Source organism: Pogona vitticeps, chromosome 2 (assembly GCF_051106095.1).
Source record: "Pogona vitticeps strain Pit_001003342236 chromosome 2, PviZW2.1, whole genome shotgun sequence".
Taxonomy (NCBI): domain Eukaryota; kingdom Metazoa; phylum Chordata; class Lepidosauria; order Squamata; family Agamidae; genus Pogona; species Pogona vitticeps.
Window position 1 is genome coordinate 46,726,166 of NC_135784.1, and position 21,870 is coordinate 46,748,035.

Consider the following 21,870-nt stretch of genomic DNA (forward strand, 5'->3'; position numbering starts at 1 on the left):
AAACAAAGATATAATAAATGTTTTTATTTAGGGAACACATTTCTTTAAGCAGCAGGCTAATCTATATAGTTATTCAAGGGACATCAAACAGCTATACCTGATGTGCTATAACAAAGCCACTTGGCAACTGACTCTGTTTCAAGACTGGCAGAAATGAGATAATGTAAGTTTAGACATCAGCATCCAAGATTCAGCCCAGCCTCTCCTCCAGCATGTTCCTTTTCAATAGGTAGGAGGTATTTTTATAAAAATTGGAAATATTCAAACTTATAATTGTCTGCCAGCAGTCTAAAAATCATATACTGTAGTCAAATAAATTTTCTTCCATTTAATTATGCTTATTGTATAAATGGGTCCCTTAGTAACCCTGGCTAAAAAAGAGTTTAAACTCCTTCATAATAGCCCAGTACTAAGATATAGATAGGTAAATGGCTGCCCCTGTCTTGTGTGCATACAGTTTGCACTATTCATTTCCATATAAAAACTGTTATTGACACAGGGGATTTATCACATTTGATTAATCAAACAACCTTGGTCAGGTGTTTCTGCAAGGCAACTTGTGCATTTATTTATTTACAAGATTTTAAAGCCGCGCCATTACCCGTGGTCTCTGAGCGGCGTACAACAATATCAAAACTTTAAAAACATTAACATTAATATGTATGATATAGTAAAAGCTTTATTCATTTAAATAATACACATATGCTTTAACAATAAGCAGTACATAGAGGAAAAGAGGAAAAGAGAAATGATAGCTGAATGGAACAAAGCTCCATAAGGTGCAATCCTATATACAGTTTATAGTAAGCCCAATTGTATTCAATGGGATTTGCTTTAAATATACTATATATAGGGTTATTCTTTTGTTTCTTTTATATGTGGGGTTTAATGAACCTTGGAATATCAAAAAACATCTTAAACTCTATAGAAGTTGCCTTTGACAAATTTGTTAGTGTTTTTAGATATTTTCAGCAGTGCTTATTTTTGTTGTGAGCTGTAATTAGGTTTCTCTTACTTCAGTGTTGGTAGTAACTGTCATGAACTGAAACACAAAGACTATAGACCCTAACATAATCTTAAACGATATATAATACTATTATTCTCATACAGGTTTTTTGCATAGCAATATTAATATATTTACATAACAAATCAGGTACTTCAACTCAAAAGACTATCTGATTTTTACAAACATATAAAGTCCTCTTCAAACATTTAATTTCAGACAAGTAGCTAACATCTGCCAGGTGAAACTCAGAACATTCTTTTCTCCTTTTATATATCACAGTCTCAAATCCTGTTGACTGAACTTTATTTTATTTATTTATTAGACATATCCCACCTATCTAGACCAAAGACCTACTCTGAACTGTGTTGTAAATTCTGATGATGTTATCAGCAGGGAGAGTTAATCTTTAATTTAATTTAAAGTTCCTACCCTCCCCGTCGTGGGGGTGGGGATAGTCTTTAATACTTAAAAATGGTCAACATAGTTCCTAATTCTTGCTGTGGGATTGACAGCTGCAATTTTCAGTTATAAAAGTCTCTCTCCCCACTGCCCCCAAGGCTCCCAAAGGCTTCCCAGATTGAAAGAGATCTATAGGGTGCCTTGGAACCCAAAAGGGGTTGGATAGGAAACATTAAATTTAATTAATTTAATATTAACATTGCCTGTTGATGACATCAAGAGCATTTACAACACGCAGCTCTGCTAACAGGATTTCACCATTGCCTAATTGTTAGATTCTATAAATAAGCGATGGAACCTCTAGACCACGGGTCTCCAAATGTTTTATAGTGAGCGCCACACCGGATATTTTCAAAGTTTTTGAGGGCCGAAGGAACAGGAATGTGTGCGCACACACATGCGTACGTGTGCCCAGCCGCACCCCCCCCGCCAGCATGCACACATGGGCTGAAGGGAACTGGCCAGACAAAACAGCAATGCGGGCCAGATGTGGCCCACGGGCCGTAGTTTGAAGACCCCTGCTTTAGACTGTTAGCAACATTTGATCTACTTGGCTGGTCAATCTGGCTGTGGGATCTAATGATAAATGTCCTCCTGAAACTCTGTCTCTTCCCAAATGAGAAAAGGCAGGAGATTCACTGAGCTGTAGTGGAGGAAAGGGAGGAGCAAATCATATTCAGCTATAGCTCAGTGGGTCTCCTGCCAATTCTCATTTGGAAAGAGATGGAGCTTCAGGAGGACATTTATCCTGAGATTTCACAACTGGACTGACCAGCTGAGCAGATCAAATTTTGCTGCTAGTCTGAAGGTTCCATCCCTTATTTAAAGAATATAACTATAATTGCAGTACAAAATATTCTCAGTCTAGCTTAGTAGATCCATAAAAATCTTGGTCCAGTTTATACAAACTAATTTGACACTTCTTAATGTCTAGTGTTCTAAATGATTTGCAGGAGTATACATGTGACCATATTTTAGGAGAGAGGAGTTAATCATAATATCCCCTTAAAACTGCCTTCACAGTTTGTAACCCGTTAAGCCAAATATAATCCACTTAATATGAAGTAAGGCCTAACAGTTTCCAGATACTGCCTGTTTTTGCAATTAGCAAAATCAGGAGGTTTATGCATTGCCTAATGAGGTGTATTATATGGCTGATAGCCTGTTTTCAGTCTAACCCATCACAACTTGTACAGCTGAACTTTTCTTGCACTGGTAAAATGTGCAGAATGCTTCATAATTATCTAACTGGAACCATTATACTATTAAAAAATAAACTATGATACAGTATCTTGATTAAACAATGTTGACAAGGAGAGAAAGTATGTTAGACAATTCCTTCTGGCAAACAGCTTCCATCATAATTAAGAGACAGGGTCCCTAGTAGTAAAAATAAATAATGGCACAGAATCCTTCATCATGCTTCCGCTAGAAGAAGGCATCTTCAGCATTGAAGTCTGGCAAACATTTGTATTTGCTAGGAGATATCTGAATACAAGCCAGGTTAGGCACACAAGGACAAGTGTGATGTAGTCTCCTTCCATGAAATGGGATCTGGAAAGAAATATGTAAAGATGAAAGACATGGAGACAAGCAAAACATTCCACAACAGGGAGCGCCAGTTCCTATAGTAATCAACATTGTTATCACACTGATTCATGAGGAATCTGAACAACATCCTCAATCTCCTTTACAGATCCAGTACATCTTTTCCTGTATTATATATTTAAACATTAAATATTTGGTGCCCAGAATCCAATCAAATATTTGCTGCCCTTTAAAACAATTTAAAAAATACATTTAAAAAGATGATAATACATCTCTCCCCTTAAAAATTCCTTCTTCAGGTGCAGTTTTCATATTAAAAACCTGCCTGAGAAGAAAGATCTTTAGCTGCTGGCTGAGGAATAGTAGGGAGGGACCAGCCTGGTTTCCCATGGAGGGAGCTCCAGATCCTGGGCCTTCTCCTGTGTTATCATAATCATCATCTTAGAACTGCAGAGCTGGAAAGGACCCTACGGATCATCGGGCTCAGCCCCTGTCAAGGAGGCACAATGGGGAATTGAACTCTTATTAAAGGTCTTAAAACCTTGTTATCACAGAACCATACAGTTGGAGTGCATCTTAAGAGTAATCTAATCCCCTGCCAATGCAGGACTTCAAAGCCAATGCATCCCTAACAGGTGGCCATCAAAACTCTTTAAAAACCTACCATAAAGGCAAATCTGTCTTCTGTTTTGTTGCTGAATACTTCTTAGTAAGAACATTCTTCCTAATGTTTAGTCATGATCTCCCTTCTTGTAGTTTGAATCTATTAGTTGGAGTTCTACCCTATAGAGCCAATGCTCCTCATGATACATGGGGCATCAAATAAATAAATGCACAGATATACATAGAGCGCCCCCCCAAACTATATGTATAGAGATATCTCCAACATATCTTTATAGAACATCTCAAAATATTTTATTTGTGAAATGTTTAAATATGTTTCTATGTAGAATACTCTTGTAGACGTAAAAAAACATGAGAAATTGAAGAAAATGGGTTGTGCACCTCTCTGGACAAATTCAGGCTTTCTGTCAGTGCCTGGGAACAACTTTTGGTAGGTAGAAGGTGAGGGCAGATTCAGAGGAATGGGAGTACGATCTGCAGTTTATCTTCTGGGCAAACTTCAAGGCCAGATCAGTTTGTTCCCTGTTACTGAGCTAACTGTAAAATTACTTTAGTTGTGTGAAGGGAGGGGGCCAGAAACTACTCTTTTCTTCATGAATTTTCAAGGGAACTCAAAGTTTGTTTGGCAGATAATCTTGGAAGGTCCACAATGTGGTGCTTAAGGTATATAAAGAAGTTCATAAGTTATTTTAATTGGCTTAGTTATCTCTTACGAGATGCTGTGCTCCTTTGTTGTCCTGTTATTTTTATAGGCTGTCAAGTTGTTTCCAACTTGCAAAGCTAACAGAGTTTCCAAGGCATGTGAGGTGTTTTAGGAGTGGTTTCCCGTTGCACACACCCCCCCCCCCCGTGAATTTCAGTGCCAAGCAGGGTTTTGAACCTTGGTCTCCTGAAAACTAGTCCAACACTCTGTTCACTATGCTATGCTGGCTCTTGGATCAAAAGCAAGTTAGTTAAATGCAGACCCCATTGCAATCAGTGATTCAATCGGTCTCACTGATTTCAGCAGAAGTTAATTACAACAAACATAGTCTGGATCCAAGAAAAGAAATTGCTGATTGAACTGCTGCCATCCTATGGAAAATCCATTTTTGTTATTTTGTGTACCTTTAGGTATTTGAAAAGGAAGCTTCACCCATGTTTACAGGACACAGTGTTAACAGACTGAAATCATAGTTCAGAGTGTGGTAATAGGGACAGTAAGAAAATAAAGATCATCAAGTTTATAACAAAACCTCTAGTATTTAAGCAGTGTGGAACTTCAAATTTGATTTTGCACATATATAGTTAAAAAGGAGCAGTCTGTCTTCTCTTCCTGGATGGACAAAATGAGGAGCTTTGAATATCTTAACAATTTGCCCATAGGGTAAAAAAAATACTCAACAAATCAAAACCAAGATTATGTAAGACAAAAGCAAGCATTATATGCAAAATACTGATATCTTCTGTACTGCAAAAGAAAGAAATAAACCTTTTTAAACTTTAGATTTTTAATGGAATAATACTGACAGTAATAAATTTACTTGCGTATGTCCTTATGACGTTATTTCCATAAAAAGATAACTTCCTGGGCAACGTATATGTTCCTGCACTTTTGCAATGGATAATAGTTTATGCGGTTTGACTTGCAAGAAAATATATTCGTATTTCCTTCTACCCCGTCAGTTACACTATTGTACAAGGTACCAGAATAACGCACTCACTTTATGACTCAAGGGATGACAGTCTTCACCCAAGTGGCCCATTGGAGTGCACATTCGAAGACTCCGAATCCAGAGACTAACTGCACAGCACATCCCTCCACCACACTGCAGATCTCTCTCACAAGCCTTAAATATAACAGAAGATAGTACAACATTAGATATAGCAAGTTATGAAGGCTGTTTGATTACCTTCTCATACAACCAAAAGCCTGCATTATCCTTATTTACGTATCTATTTTACAGAAGAAGCTTTGCTCATGCAAGGAAACTGCACATTTGGAGTAAAATATCTGAGCAGCCATAAACCTATTTGCCCTTTAAATACAAAATTCCTAAACACAGCAGTTTAGGTTTGTTGGGCAAGCTTTTTATTATTTAATATTTTGCTATTTATTTTATCAGCGCTGAACTCCTTTTTTGAGTCACATGTATCCTATTGGAATAAATGGAGGGGTTATGATGTGTTCTATTATTTTATTTCTATTAAGACCAAACAGAATAAGGATATGGGTCAGTGACTATTTCTAGTGAAATATCTATGGTGATAGTTTTCAGATTAGCTTTTAAATCATAAAAAAGTATAGCAGATGGCATTTGCATGAGGTGAGTCTTGGTGTAAGGTAGGGTACATTGCTGACATTAACCAAATTACAGTATTTAGAATTTTTTTAGTTTTATGAGATGATAACAAGCCAACTATTTGCCACAAAAGATCTCTTACACAGGCAGTGGTACAATAGGTCTCCAAGGGGTAAGGGGGAAAGGGGGGAGGGACAAAAACCTTTCTCAGCCTGTTCGACTTATGGTTTTCTAATAGAGAGCCTTTTTTAAAAAGTGCATGTTTACTTTACAGCTGTCATAGCTCTCTAGAATGACAAATATGACAAATGACTACATATTGTTTCACTGCATAGTAATTAAAGACTTAAAATACATCTTAAACCAAAATGTACAGTGAGGAAAAAGTACATTTTGAAAACAGTGATAATGAGAGTCACCTGAGGAGTGGTGATGTGAACGAGGTGAATGAGAAAGTCATTTTTCAATACACTGGCTAGCATTTGAATCCACAGCCCTTCCAGTGTAATGGCAATAATGCCACCACCACCAGCAGATTGCCACTAATTCAAGAATTTCTGCTTTGAGTTTGGGTTATACACAACTTGTGTGCAAAGAGATTAAATTGTAAGCAACTCCAGATCAAAGCAGGAACTCCTGAATTAGCAGCAAACTGCCACTGTCAGTGACATTACTCTCACTGCACTGGCAGAGCTATGGAATGGGAGGGAGGCTGGCCATGTTGTGCAAATGCCTTGGTAAAATCTACAAATTTAGTTTCAACTCTATAGACACATAATGGGGAGAAAGTCCCACAGAAGTTATGGGCAGATATACGGGGAATTGTGTTGTCATATTATTTGGGGGCTTCATTATATTTATTGCTGCCCACTATAAGATTCTGCTGAATAACAACATCATAAATAAACAGACTTGTAAGACTCAATGAGCAGATTCTCAGGAGGAGAATTTTTTAATTCCTTCCCAGCTACAGTAAACAGGCATTGGAGGCTGGCAAAGGGATTCTGTATCAGGTTGTAAAAAAGAACAGAGAACAAATTTTCAGAAGCCCACTCATTTTAAGCTATGAAATTACGTACTGTGTTATGCTTTGTGGCTGGGGACGGTCTTACTTGAGGTTAGCAGAGCTTTGGTTTCTATATCCTGTCAGAGTTTCAACCATTCCACCTATCATTCATTGTACAGTTGGCTGGCAATTAAGGAAAAAAACATCCAAATATGTTATGTGCCCTCAAGTCACTTCTGAAACCTCCAAAATGTCATTAACAGATCTGCTCAAATCTTGCAAACCACAACAACTCTTTAGGTTGTTCTCTCTTCCTATGGCACACTCCTCCTAGTGATATTGTTTTTTCCAGCAAGTTCTGCTCAGGTCTGCAATCTTACAGCTATGATTTCCTTTGCGGAAACAATCTGTCTCATATTTGGCTTTTTACCTACAGTCTTTCCTTCCACTTTCCCCAGCAATGTTTTTTCTTGTCAGTTCTGTATTCTCATTGTATGTACATGCTAGGAAAGCCTGTTTACTCATTTTTGCTGTAGTGAGAGTTCAGGCTTGACTTGAATGAGCACACACTTTTCTGATTTTCTTGCTGTTTTTCATATCTGTATGGTTGTCCTCCGACACCACATTTCAAATGAGCTGATTTTCTGCCCCTGGGGGTCCCGATGGCAATTTGTAAAGTATCTATCTTAATTGTATTTTAATCATTTTATCTTTTATTGTATTTTAATTGAATTTTAATTGTTGTAAGCCGCCCAGAGATCTTTGGGTAGAGTGGGCGGCATATAAGTTAAATAAATAAAATAAGTTTAAATAAAATAAGTTTAAATAAATAAATAAATAAATAAATAAATAAATAAATAAATAAATAAATAAATAAATAAAGGTTTTGACCTTGGTTTCTAGTGATAGAAACCAAGTTATCTTTGCTAACTCCCAGCTCTCCCCCTTTTTTTCTATTTTCAAAAGGTGTATGTTTTTCCATTGTATGCACTGTACCTTTGCTTCACGGTTTCATTAAGTCCAAAATAGCCCTTCAAAATATTATGGCACAGAGGGGGTGCAGTCATATCCCAGCTGTTCTTGCTTCTGTCCTCTCCTAGCAACCATAGTACAGATCCTATATCACCAAGTAATTTTACATGATGGAAGTTTTTACAAGATTAGGGATGAAAATCTTTTCTAACCAGCTGAGAAGGCGACAGATTTCCACCCTCTCCTTCAGTTAAGAAGAGATGAAAGGACCCATTGGTGCCAAACAAGGAGGCAGTTTTGTTAGCATCAGAGTTCTGAGACAAGGGGGAGGTCTCTCCTCTTCCTGCATGCTAAATAACCTCCCCCTTCTCACTATTACAGTTTTAAAGACTTGAAACAGCAGTGCAGTGAATGCATTTAATAGTGTGGTTGGTTTCCAAGCTCCTCTGCAGAAAGAGGGATTCAATCAATGATTTCACCATTAAAAAAACAAAACACACATACTGTACAATTTAAAATCACCAAATACTACTGATAGTAGTTATTTTTTTAGTTTAAACTATAGCCTGATCTAATAAACACTCAGCTGCAATGTTTTATTTGGAAATCAGCACATATATTCTGTCTAGCTTTATTTATGCAGCAGATGCTTCTGCTGAATAATGCAGTTTAAAATGTGTACTTAACATTTCTCCCTATATATTAAATTAAACGGGTATTCCCCTCTACCCTGTATTATTGTGTTGTTATTCTATTATTTCTTTAATGTTGCTGGTGGCACTCATTCATGTGTTAGATACAGTAGATTTCAGAGACTCTCTTATAGTGATACAGCAACATAGAAATCATACTGAGTGGAAGAACCACATGTGAAATGATCATGGAATCCTTTGTTCTTACTGAGCTTGCCTGCAGTTGCTAGTCAAGCAGTAGAGGATGGTGGGAAAGAATCTGAATAGGTTGTACTACAGTCGTACTTGATTCCCTAAAGAGGCTACTTAAAATGGGACTTTTAAAAGAAGTTTTTATGGGCATCGTTTCATATATCTGCCAACACTGTCCTGCCTGTCTGTTCTTGGCTTGTTGTTTTTATTCTGTTTTGTTGACCTGTTTGCTCTTATCTTTTTTTGTTTATTATTTACTTTTATTGCTATATAATTTGTGCTTACTTTGTTTGTTTTCTGCCCAGAGCAGTGCTTTCCACTAATTGGCAGTATGAAAATGGAATGGTAAATAAATAAACTCTGCCCAGTATGTTTCTGAGGCACTAAATGTCGTGTACATCCTCCTCTGACCCATTCCTGTATCTTCCTTCCTTCCTTCCTTCCTTCCTTCCTTCCTTCCTTCCTTCCTTCCTTCCTTCCTTCCTTCCTTCCTTCCTTCCTTCCTTCCTTCCTATTACTAGATTGACCTTAAAAATGATCTCCTTCTTACTGAACAATGGAAATAAATACCAGTGTGGTGGTAATGGGAAACATGTCTGAGGATTCATGATCAAAAGCACAATAGAATATAAAATGAACAAAAGACAAAGGTGAAAAGGTGGTTAATATGGGCAATATAAAAGTTCAATACATAAATTCTTAAAATATATCTGAAGATATTTTAAATTACTCTCAAATTATTGCTTATTTAATGGCAGAATTTTTAGTAGAGGAAGGATCAGGGAATAGTTAAAAAGCTAAAAGATTGTAGGCTGTCTTTTTCAAGGAGACCAGTGCAAATAATTGTAGGGTTTTTTGTTTGTTTGTTTCTGCATGCATTGACAAATGCATGATGAAAATATCTAAATTTTAAAATTCAAAACATTTCAAACTGAAGTTCAAGTGGTTGCTCCCCCCCCCACCCCCCGTTTGCGCACAGAAGCGGTTAGCTAAAAGTTTATCTGCAGGGCAACAAGGAAAGAGCTGCAAACCATTTTACACCTCTGTGTCCTAAACTAAGGGGAAGGGATTCCCCCATGACAGAATCTCTCAGAGAGCTCAGTGAACATTGCCCTCGAGGGGGTGTCGAAGAGATGGTTAGCCTTAGAAAGAAAATTTCCACGTTTAGGCTATTAGACCAGGATATTAACACTGCACTTCTGCCATGTCTGCTCAGACTCTCAGTGGTGCCCATGTGTGCTCATTCCCTGCTCCCTACTATAAAGCCAGCGGGACTGCAGCGCGAAGCCCAGCTTGGTTTGAACTTCCAGCACTTCAGCGTCCAAATCGCGCGCGGGGGGGGGGGGAAAGTGAATTTAATAATAGTATTCTTAGAACTGCAGTGCTGGAAGGGACCCTCTGGATCATCGAGTCCAGCTCCTGTCAAGGAGGCTTGGTGGGTGGGGGGGAATCGAACTCCCAACCTCTGACTCCGCAGCCACTGAAAGGTGAGGGCAGCGCCGAGGCAGGTAATTCCAAACTCACTCCGGGACAGGCAGAAGGGAGCCGCCCTTTCTGCCCCCTCTCTAAAAATATGGAAGCACCCCCTAGAAAGAGAACATTACGGTGTCTCAGTAACTAAGGGGATGCGGGCCCTTTGCATGCTTCCCGCGGCCAGAAAACTCTCCACTTGCCTTCCCCTCTTGTTCTCTCCCCGTCCTTTGCAAATGATTCCCGGGTCTGTAAAGTACCCCAAACCTCCAGGGGTGCGGTGGGGGTGGGTGGGTCACCGGTCGTCTCCCACAGCGTTTTCTGTGCCACTTCCCGCCTCTTTTGTTATCCCACAGACGCCCACAAGAATTGGGGTCGGTTCGGGCGCTCCCACCTCTCCCAGCCGGATCCACCACCCCCCATTCCTAAAAACGGCGTCATTGAGTGATTTCCGCCCCCTCTCCCGAGGGAAACTCCTAAAACAAGCCACAACCCCTTCGCCCAACAGGGACACCGGGGATGCCAGGAAACAGAGCCGGAGCTCTGGCCCCCCTTCCCCGGTCTTCTTTCTATAGGAACCCACCTTGCCAACGGGATGTCCCCTCCCCATAGCGCGCCCCCCTTCCCCGCACACGCGCAAGAAGAGGAAGGGGCGCCCGCGTCGCCGTTCCCTGCCGCTCCCAGGAGCTGCCCCTTCCCTGCTCCCGGCGCTGGCTCCGGGTTGCCCTCCAAGCGCGCCACCCGCCAAGCCAACCTGCCTCGACACACCGGCCGGCGCTTGCAGCCCTTCCTGAGTTTCCCGCCAAAATAGCCGTCAGACTCAAAGGCACGGACGGAACAGACGCGCGAACACACACACACATGCACACACACATGCACACGGACGGACACGCAGGTTTTTCGTCCCTGTGGACGTGGGAGTGCTGCCATGCCGGCGAAGGGAGCTTCCCGTGCCCGGCGAGGTGGCCTCTCTCACCCCGGTGATGACCGCAGCGTCTCCCGCCGACAGCAGGAGGAAGAGGAGGGGAGCGCAGCGCAGGCTCCGCATGGCTCCCGCTTTCGGTCCCCGGGGCTCCCTCTGCGGCTTGCCCGGGCGGTAAGCGAGCCTCAAGTCCGGGGGGTCTCCCTCAGGGCAGTCGCCGCCGCCGCCGCCGCCGCCACCGTGAGGAGGAGCAGCAGAAGTCGAGCTGAGGCCGCTCCCGCCGTTATAAAGCCCAGACCTGCCATTCAGAGGCCGGATGAGTCACCCAGCCAGCTACCTCGGCAACGCGGCCGTCGGGGGGTGAAGGGACCGAAGACACGCTCGGGGGAGGCCCTGGGGAGGCATCGACACGCCCACCGCTTCTTCGCACCGGGAAGGCCATTCATTGCCGGTGGACGTCCAGCGGCGGCCCCGCACTCCACTCGCCCTGCACGACGGCGGACAGACACGAACGCTTGCTTTGGCTTTTCTTGTTGGGAGAAGAACATGTGAACGTATAAAAGGAGAAGGAGAAGGGACTCCAAAAAATAAACAAAATAACATTTCCCTTCAGAGAGTCGTCCGGGAATGAAAGTCTCGCCATCTTCCATCTTCCACTGTGGAAAGATACGGGCAAAGAACGCAAGCATTTCCAGACCTTGACACATCACGATACCTGAAGAAGACGATCGAAACACCGTTCAGAATAGTCACGTTGAAATACTGAAGAAATCATCACCCACAACATCATCTTAGCACTGCAGAGCTGGAACGGGCCCTTAACTCTTTGCCTGCGGCCCCTGTCAAGGAGGCAAAGCGGGGAATCGGACTGCTAACCCGAAATCACTGAGCTGTCCAAGATAAGGACAATGTACTTACATAGGTATACTCACAGAGTCAGGTGGAGGAGAAAGATACTGAAAAATAACCTTATGCAGCAGTAATATCTTGTCTGCAGATCCAAATCCCCTCCAATCCCCACAGTTGCTGGGGTGGGGGGAGATAGAGAAAGCATGCTAGTGCTGAAAGACCACCCTTTCCTTAAAGAAATGAAACGTTAAAAAGGAATCCCACCTTGATGTTCTGAAGACTTATCACAAAAGATGTAAACTAATTTTCCTGCTCTGGAAGGTGAAAGAACCTCTGCCGCAATTAGCCCATCTTTTCCACATTATCTTGGAAGTCTAATGATTTTAGACTTCATACCCTGTGTGTAACTAATGCCAATTTATATTTTCTTTCTTTGATGTTGAACTTTTAGTGGACTGTAACTAACAGGCACAATATAGTCAATGCTTAATGCTTTTCATTATCATTGATTAAAAAAAGAATTAAACACATCCTTAACTCTGTCACCTAAATCAAAAGCTACTAAAAAGTACTGTACTTAGGTCTGACTAGATTGTGGCCCAGAAAAATAACTTCAAGATAATAGCAAAACATACTGTTTTCTGTGGATTTTTATCAACCCAAAAGACTAGAACTAAACTCAAGGAAGGTTGACATATCAAATCACATATCGCATCAAAGAAAAAAAGCTTTAAAATATATGGAACAAGTGCTCCACTTTGTTGCTTTTTAATATCAACTGTTTAAGCCGTTCAGACAGAAAGACAGACTTTTATAAAGGGACACTATGCAGTTCCCATTCAAGTATCTTTGCACTTCCTCTAACTGAATTTCTTCAGCTACAGCCAAGAGGGAGCATGGCAGTTAATGCTGATCTAGAATTCGGCCTTCAAAATGAAAATGGCCATTAGTGGTTTATATCCATATTTCAGTAAAGATTTAATCCCCCGGGAAAATTGGTGCAAAAGGCCTGCTATAGGTCTCCAGCATTTCGTTCCTGGCAACTTGAAGCAGAACTGAACTTTGTTTGTACAGTATATTGCTAATCCCTCATGACACGGCTTGCTTGAAAGTGGCCGTTTCGGGGTTGTTGTTTCTTCTTTCCCTTCTCTTGCAAACATATAAATGTTTGTTTGGACTCCTAAGTTATAAATGGAGGGACGTGGTGGTGCTGCATGCTAAACTGCAGAAGCCTGTGCTGCAGGATCAGAAGACCAAGCAGTCGTAAGATCGAATCCACGCAATGGAGTGAGCTCCCATTGCTTTGTCCCAGCTCCCTCCAACCTAGCGGTTCGAAAGCATGCAAATACGAGTAGATAAATAGGGACCACCTCGGTGGGAAGGTAACAGAGTTCCGTGTCTAAGTCGCACTGGCCATGTGAACACGGAAGATTGTCTTCGGACAAAACGCTGGCTCTATGGCTTGGAAACGGGGATGAGCACCGCCCCCTAGAGTTGAACACAACTGGACAAAAATTGTAAAGGGGAACCTTTACCTTTACCTAAATTATAAATGAGTTGCCAGCGTGATGCAGCATACAGAGTGATAGATTAGGATTCAGGACACTTTGGTTCTAACAAGAGATGGGCTTTGGTGGTTTGCGCCAATTCGTTTATTGGCTTAACGTTATCTTTATTAAGCACTTCAAAGTCCTACCTTCTCTGACAGTTCCCCACTCAGAGGCAGCTGCCTGGCTTCCCTGCCCCGCCTCCTCTGGGTGCTGCCTCTTGAGTGGGCAGCCAAGGGAGGAGGCTGGTTTTGAAGCACCAAACATCTGTTTGGGTGACAAACATACTGTGCGAACCACAGTATCTATAGTTCTCTTTAGCTATTGAAACTCATTGGGGGGGGGGGGTTGTACTGGAAAACTGCTCTTTAAATGTTCCAAATGATGTGAAACGGAGATGTGGTTTTGCTCCAGCTTGTTTCAGTCTTATCTTTTCTGTGATGCTGTGGGATGCCTACAGGGAGGAAAACTTGGGGATTGACCTAGGCATCTTGGCAACACCAAGGGAAATACATGGACTGATAGACTTTAGACTTCATCAAGCTGGATGAAGTCAAAATAATATCAGAATAACATCTACTTGCAAAGCAACATAATAATTTGGAATTAATTTGGCAGGATTGGCTACATACTATCAGGTGAGTTAAACAAAATTTATCCCAGCTTTTGGATGGGGATAGCCAAGTGTCTGTGTGGGTTTTCTCTTCCACACCCCACCCCTCCCGCACACACACTTCCAATAAGGAAACTGATTTCCAAACAGGCAATATGAGTTGTGCGGGTTGGGAGGAGAGTATATTCAGGAGCTAGCTCCTATCCTGGAGGCTGAGTGGAGAATTACAACCAAATGCATTTAAAAACACCCTCCCCTAAACTGGTTGAAACTAGCTCTTAACTCACTTTAAGCAATGTTCCTGGTGAATCATCTCTGCCATGATCATATTGGGGCTTTCATTCATAATGTCTCTACTCTTAAGTCTGAGGAAGTGAATTTTATTCATGAAAGCTTGTGTTTAATATTTGATTTTTAGTGGTCTGAATAAAGGCATGTACATTTGGATTGCTTAATCTATGGTGTGTTTAGGTCATAGCCAACATTCCCTCTAAGTGCTGCACAGCCAAGCCAGTGTTGATGTCCATTGGCTTTTGGTCATGGCCAAAAGCCCCATGGCAACCCAGTGGGGCCCCAACCCAACACTAGCAGAAGATTATAGGAAACGTTGGCCATCGCTCATTTTGCACATTGCATGAGCTCTTGTTCGTCAATTATTACATTCTTATTACAACTACACTTTTGGATATGCAAAGAAGTCTTGATCTGTTTTTCTCTGCCTGTAACAATTTCAGCTTGAAGATCAATTCTAGTAAGATGGTGATGTCCCAATCCACTCTTGGTGTAGTTTATGAGGAACCAGTTCTGAAAGTATATGAAGACCCCCCTTTCTACAATGGAATAAGTTCATGTATCTTAGAAGTACCGTCTGCCACTGCATTGTCATTGAGGATGAAATGGCCTCACAGATCTCTAAACCCAGCACTGTCTTTGATCCTCTTTGTGGAATCAGAACTGAATCGATCTTTTCATTAAGCTGAGCATGTACAAAGCTGTTCTGTTCTTTCTGCTTCATAGATTGGAGATTTGAAGTGCAGTGGGAAAATGTGAATTGATCCATTGTGATGTCATACCTGAGATGTTGGGTTTCTCCATGTTAATTTTCTTCAGCCAACCCCACAGGAGCGGAAGAAATCAGCCTTGTTTGCAGTCTCTTCATCATTTGAATAATCTCCTCTTGAAACCTGGTGCCTGGGACTGTTTTCCTCTTCCCTTCCCTTCTTAGCCTTAAAATAGCTCTGATCTGGCTGTCCAGATTTGCAGGAAGCATGGTTAGATCAGAGCTATTTTAAATTTTCATCTTCTCTCTCTGTTGACTCCTTGTTCTTTCTTTTTGGTCAGCTAGCTGCCCTAGCGCTAGGACAGCAAAGAAAGGAAGGAAGGATGGAAAGGAGGAAGGTACTGTACTATGAAAGCAAATCCAGGCACAATATGTGGGGAGGAGAGAATTCAAATGGCAGCCAGTTTCCTCACTGCCCTGCCTTTCTCACTGCTGCTGTAGCTGAATAGATGCAATTGCTGCAAATCCTTCCACATCAGCTTAAGTAATCACACCACCTGAACTGATGCAAATACATAAGAATATCAGAAGAGCCCTGTTGGATCAGGCCAAGGGCCCATCTCGTCCAGCTTCCTGTATCTCACAGTGGCCCCACCAGATGCCTCTGGGAGCAGACAAGACAACTAGATACCTGTCTCCTAATACTCCTTCCCTGCATCTGGCATTTTGAGCTTGGAAATTATACATCCCCATCATGGTTTGTAACTTGTGATGGACTTTTCCTCCAGGAATCTGTCCAATCCCCTTTTAAAGGCTTCTAAGCATTTGCAATTCCAAAAGAAGTACAATGGAAAATAAGACAGGGTCTTATATTAATTTTTGCTCCAAAAATGCAGTAGGGCGTATCAGGGGATGTTTTATTTTTTTCCATGTACAACAACCTACATGTATTCAAATACAGTCATGTTATCTTCTGGTTGCTCCATAATGCTGTACTATGGTGGAGGGTGGGGTTTCACTTAATTAGGGCTTATTTTTGGGGTAGGGCTTATATTACGAGCATCCTGAAAAATCATACTAGGGCTTATTTTCAGGTTAGGTCTTATTTTAGGGGAACCAGGGTAGAAGCCCCTGCAGTGAACAAAAAAAAAAAGAGAGTGCAGATTGGGGGAGGGGAAATGCCAGGCTGATTTACATTGACTTTATGTAGTCAATGGAAAATGTGAATCAGATCATCCCAGTCCCAGAACATTTCCTGCATTATTTGTAAATATACTTGTAGCATTGGACTATCAATAAATGCCATGCAAGAAATCTCAGTCACTTTCATCTTATCTGTTTTCAGAGAATACTCAACATCAAATGGCAAAATAAACTCCATGATATTGAAGTCCCAGAGCAAATACATGTAGCAAGCATTTTTAGAAACAATGATAGCCATGATGCCTTCAGTGAACTGGCATGTAATTAGGATGCTGGACAACCATCTCTTAAAATTTATTTTCTGTGAAGAACTTGTTGCATGTCCTTGACTGAATGGTAGAGAAAAGAAATGATTGAAGGACACATCGAAGAAAGCTGATGGAATTTAATATCATTAATAGCAGTCATGTCAATTGGGAAGCTCTCACTCAAAACTGAAATGTCTGGTGAAATGCTCTCAAACTAGAGGCTGAAAAAACTGAAAAAAGAATCAATGTTACACAAAGAAAGAGGGAAACGAGAAGACAAAAATGTAACACCCCAAAGCCCAACAAGTTTTCAACTGGAATTCCTTAAGCAAACTATTCCCCAATATAAAGGAACTACCGTATTTTTCCATGTATAAGACCACAGTTTTGTCTAAAAATTTTAGACTAAAAATTGAGGGTCATCTTATACACTAAAGTAAGCTGAGGAGAGTACAAAAACAAGTGGAAGGGAAAGCAGGGATCAAATTGTTACTGCAGGGTTTTGATCCCTGCTTTCTCCTCCACTTCCTAATCCTTAGCAAAGCAGGAATCAAAGTGCTGCAAGATCGCGTTGATCCCTGCTTTCCCCTCTGCTTGCTAAGTCCCATGGGGCTTAACAAAAGGATAGGGGAAAGAATCAAAGCAATCCCATGGTTGCATAAGGGGGAAAGGGATCAAAACAATCATGTAGTTGTGGGATTGCTTTGATCCCTTTCCCCCGTACTTTTTTAAAGCCCCACGGGGCTTAGTACGAAGGGAGAAAGCAGGGATCAAAGCAATCCTGCAGCGCTTTGATCCCTTTTCCCCTACACTTGCTAAGTCCCACTTAGATTTCTTAATTTTGGATTTAAAAAGGGGGAGGCGTCTTATACATGGGGCATCTTATACACAGGGAAATACGGTACTTCCTATCTTAGAATATAGTAACTTTTGTTCAGATGTCTTGTAATATATTTCATTCCTTTTTGTTGCCCAGTGGAAGGACACTGAGTAACAGCTAGAATTTAGGAGCAGTTCTCCCAAAAGATTCATCTCTCGTACAATAACCAGCACAATAGTCACTCAGACATAATTTCAAGGTTAAAAGAATGACATTCATTTATTTTTTGGAGTTTTTGCAGTCTTGCATGCTACCTCTAGTAGATTTGGCTGGGAGAGACCTTTCTGTAGTCCTTTTCCTCTCTGCAGTCTGTTGAAAATTAGTTAGCTTGTTGAGGTCTGCTATCTGAATGCAGTCATGTTTTGTTCAGTTTTACCTGTTCACTTGAAGTAATGAATTTTTTATTCTTTCTCCTAATAATATCTCAGAAAACTGAAACACAGCATTCAGGGACTCAGTTATGATTGTTAAAAGCCTCCCTGAAAAGGTGGATCTTCAGCTAGAATCAGCCACAGAGAAGGCACTTTCTGTTTACTTTCTGCAGTTATCACAAAGGACCAGAAGTTAAAGGAAGAAAAGAAGAATAAAGATAGTAAAAAATATGGACATCTCAGCCTACATGGCTTAATATGAGAACCCATTTCTTTACGGAGAATTTTGCTCAGACCTCCATCCCCTTGGTCATCTCAATGGCATGTGGTCTGAAACAAAGGCTATGGGATGGCTGTTTTTGAGTTCTGGGAGACCAGTGGGTTTGTTAATTGGTTAATGTGAAGGGATTGAGACTTTAGGCGGGGAAAGCACCCCTCCCATTAACACCCCATGTTAGAATGGGGTTTGCATGCAATTGATTAAATTTTCCAACACGTTTGCTGTGTGTGCTTCATATCTCTGGTTAAAGCCCCCTCCGACCTGTATTGCTATTTACAAGTCTATGCACAGAAGGTACATCTCCATGGGAACTAGGAGTTTCAGCAACAGTTCACCGTAGGCCTTTTATTTATGCCTCACTAAAGAATTTAAAAGTGGGCTTATATCAATATTTTCTGTATTTGGAGTCGCATTTGTGCTTCCTTTCTATCCTTCCACTTGAATTGCCTTGTATGTTGCATTTCATGTTCAAGATAGTGTTGAGAATGTAGCCTTTTTGTGAGTGCATCTCCCAATTCTATTAACATTTATTATGAAATGAGTGTAATCTCTGCTATACGGAATATCTCAGCCCAAACAGTACAATAGTAAAACTTCCTAGGATAGAACGGGGTGGGGCGGGGGGAGGGATCTGCAGTGAATGGGCAGTTTCTTCCTGCATGAGCAAAGGTTGCAGATTCATTTCAGTACTGAAAAGAACCTGCAACCTGCTCCACATGAAAATTGTAAGTCTCAAGGTGTGATCATATGGGGAAATAGATGATAATTTGGACCGCTTGTGGAATGGTCCAATGCAATCTATTTCCTGGCGAACACACAACATGCAATGACATGCACTCCAGCCTGAATCAGACCTGTGCTCAATTTGAGTCTTTTTGATTCAGCTGTAGGGTACCTTTGGGGTTTTGTTGAAGGGTTTGTTTAAGGGGCATCAAAGCAACCCTTTCTGATATGATCAGGCATGCACCTGTGCAGCCATCTGAATTTCACATGCAGAGTTGATATTGGCACAAAGATAATGGAAATTCCTGATCTTGGGATTCTATATAGATAACTTGGATTTGAGTTTTTGATTGCTTTGAACCCATTCCATATTGATAAATCTTTTGTGTTCTGGACTATATTTGTATCTTGATAATTGATAATTGTCTGAATTGAATTCACCTATTCCCGTCCATTTTAGTTCACTGATGCCCAGGATGTCGATGTTTATTCTTGCCATCTCCTGTTTGACCACATCCTGCTTACCAAGGTTCATAGATCTTACTTTCCAGGTTCCTATGCAGTATTTTTCTTTGCAGCATCGGACTTTCCTTTCACTTCCAGGCATGTCCACAGCTGAGCATCCTTTCAGCTTTGGCCCAACCACTTCATTAGGTCTGGAGCTACTTGTCCTTGTCCAGTGCTCTTCCTCAGTAGCATGTTGGACACCTTTCAACCTGAGGGCCCATCTTCTAGTGTCATATCTTTTAGCCTTTTGTTTCTGTCCATGGAGTTTTCTTGGCAAAGATACTGGAGTGGCTTGCCAGTTTCTCCTCCAGGTGGATTGCGTTTAGTCAGAACTCTCCACTATGGTCTGTCTTGGGTTGTCCCTGCACGGCATAGCCCATAGTTTCTCTGAATTGCTCAAACCCTTCTCCACGACAAGGCAGCAATCCATGAACGGACCATGAGTAGGTAACAGTGACCATATAGAGAAGGAGCCTGATAACAGTTCCATAATATCACTTATAATATCACTTATCAAATATAACGAAAATGTGTTGCTATTTGTGTCTTGGATTATATTGTGTCTTATTATATATGATAATAAATAATAAAAGAACAAAGACATTCTGATACGCCCTGGCACATGAAAAAATTGAGATATTGACAGCTTAAACACCTTCAGATTCTTGTATGTATCTGAGTGTGCTGCCTATTTCTGGGTTTCAGCATAGTTGGCTGCTCTTCATATATGTCTATTCATATATATAAATCTATTCTAACCATCAATTTTACTGAAAGTTAATTGTGTGTGAGTAGGCACTTAAAAATTAATTGGCCTATTTAAGTGATAGTGCATAACAAAAGACAAAGATTACTGAAGAATAGTTACATGAGTATGTGAGCTATTGAAGAGAATCTTCTTATCAAAGCAATTATTAAATGCATTTGCATTGTGCATCTATTAAGCATATTTTTGTGTTCACATTTTTGTTCAGGTGTCTTGTGTATTAACCAATGATCTAATCTGCTTTCCTTTCTAAAAGGAAAGACCTATATTTTTTGAGATTGGCAGGTATATAATGGGGCCTATACAATAGGAAGAATACAGTACTTTAATAAACTTTTCATATATTTTAAGTAAAGAATTAGGGGCTGAGGAAGGAAGGCTCTTTGGTTTAACATCCTTGCACCATGAGTAAAATAACCAGCCAAAACACTGAATTGAATGAGTACTGGACTATTTTAAGGTATCAAATGTCAAAATTCTCTTATCTAGTTATTATACAAATGGCATACCATTTGGAGGTGAATTGCTTCAAGTTAGGAAATCACCATAGACATTACATGTTTCATGCAAAAGATGATGCATGTGCAAAAGATGCATAAGATAATACAGCATGCAAAAGATTATGTTTATGGTGACTTGTTAATTTGAAGCAATTTGCCTCCAAAAGTCATGCCATTTGCATAGCCACAAAAGAAAATCTTGGCTCAATAGCATCTGCATTAAATGAAAGGCTAGCTGTACAGTTACCAACATGGCTAGGCTCAACTGCAGTGCTTATTGTACAATTGTATTTCTTGATCCCATTGAGAGTTCCACGGATCACCCTGAATGGGGCCTGGTTACTGACAAACTACTTCTACTCTCTGCATCATGGTACACAATATTTTTATCAGCTGCAGCAAAAGGTACTCCAGTGGGAAAAATCAATAGATTTTGGGGGGAACATTTTTGCTCATGTAATTTTTGCTGTTGTTTAAAAAGATGGTGAATAAACAGAAAGTCAGCATTGTTGTTTACAAAGATTCAGTGCCAATGGTGCAGAATACTTACATTATTGGTCTAAAGGTAAAGGTAAAGGTTCCCCTTGACAATTTTTGTCCAGTCGTGTCCGACTCTAGGGGGCGGTGCTCATCCCCTTTTCCAAGCCATAGAGCCAGCGTTTTGTCCAAAGACAATATTCCGTGGTCACATGGCCAGTGTGACTTAGAAACGGAACGCTGTTACCTTCCCACTGAGGTGGTCCCTATTTATCTACTCGCATTTGCATGCTTTCGAACCGCTAGGTTGGCGGGAGCTGGGACAAAGCAACGGGAGCTCACTCCATTGCGTGGATTTGATCTTACGACTGCTTGGTCTTCTGACCCTGCAGCACAGGCTTCTGCAGTTTAGCCCGCAGCGCCACCATGTCCCCATTATTGGTCTAGGTCTACCCTAATTTTGTAATAAAATGTGATTCTCAAGGACTGCAGTTGTCATTGTCATCATCACTGCCACCATTGCTATGTGCATAAGAGTGGATTTTGGATGCTCTCAGATTTTGCTGCCCATACGTACTCCTGAGTAGTCTAGTTCTTTCTTATTTTTGTGTTGCAAAGGCAATACTTCAAAACTTTTGGTTAGATGTACATATGCTGTATTTTATATTATGCTGGGTTTTACTGTTTCTTCTGAGTACAGTAGACTTGTAAACAGGGTTTTCTTTGGAAATGG

At 40.9% G+C, this 21,870-nt stretch overlaps 1 protein-coding gene across 1 annotated transcript; it reads right to left on the bottom strand.

The window, feature by feature from the left end:
* Positions 1–9: 9 nt before the first annotated feature.
* Positions 10–11,811, bottom strand: PROK2 (prokineticin 2). Its single transcript, XM_020791075.3, has 3 exons — positions 11,228–11,811; positions 5,341–5,466; positions 10–3,019 (listed from the first exon to the last, which is right to left on the bottom strand). The coding sequence occupies exons 1-3, from the start codon at positions 11,297–11,299 to the stop codon at positions 2,894–2,896; spliced, it is 324 nt and encodes a 107-aa protein (XP_020646734.1). The 5' UTR covers positions 11,300–11,811; the 3' UTR covers positions 10–2,893.
* Positions 11,812–21,870: the final 10,059 nt, after the last annotated feature.

Coding starts and splice junctions, on each gene's coding strand:
- PROK2 (XM_020791075.3), bottom strand. CDS start 11,299: ATGCGGAGCCTGCGCTGCGCTCCCCTCCTCTTCCTCCTGCTGTCGGCG. Junction 5,467..11,227: donor ACGCTGCGGTCATCACCGGG/GTGAGAGAGGCC, acceptor GTTATATTTAAG/GCTTGTGAGAGAGATCTGCA. Junction 3,020..5,340: donor GTCATCCCTTGAGTCATAAA/GTGAGTGCGTTA, acceptor ATTTCTTTCCAG/ATCCCATTTCATGGAAGGAG.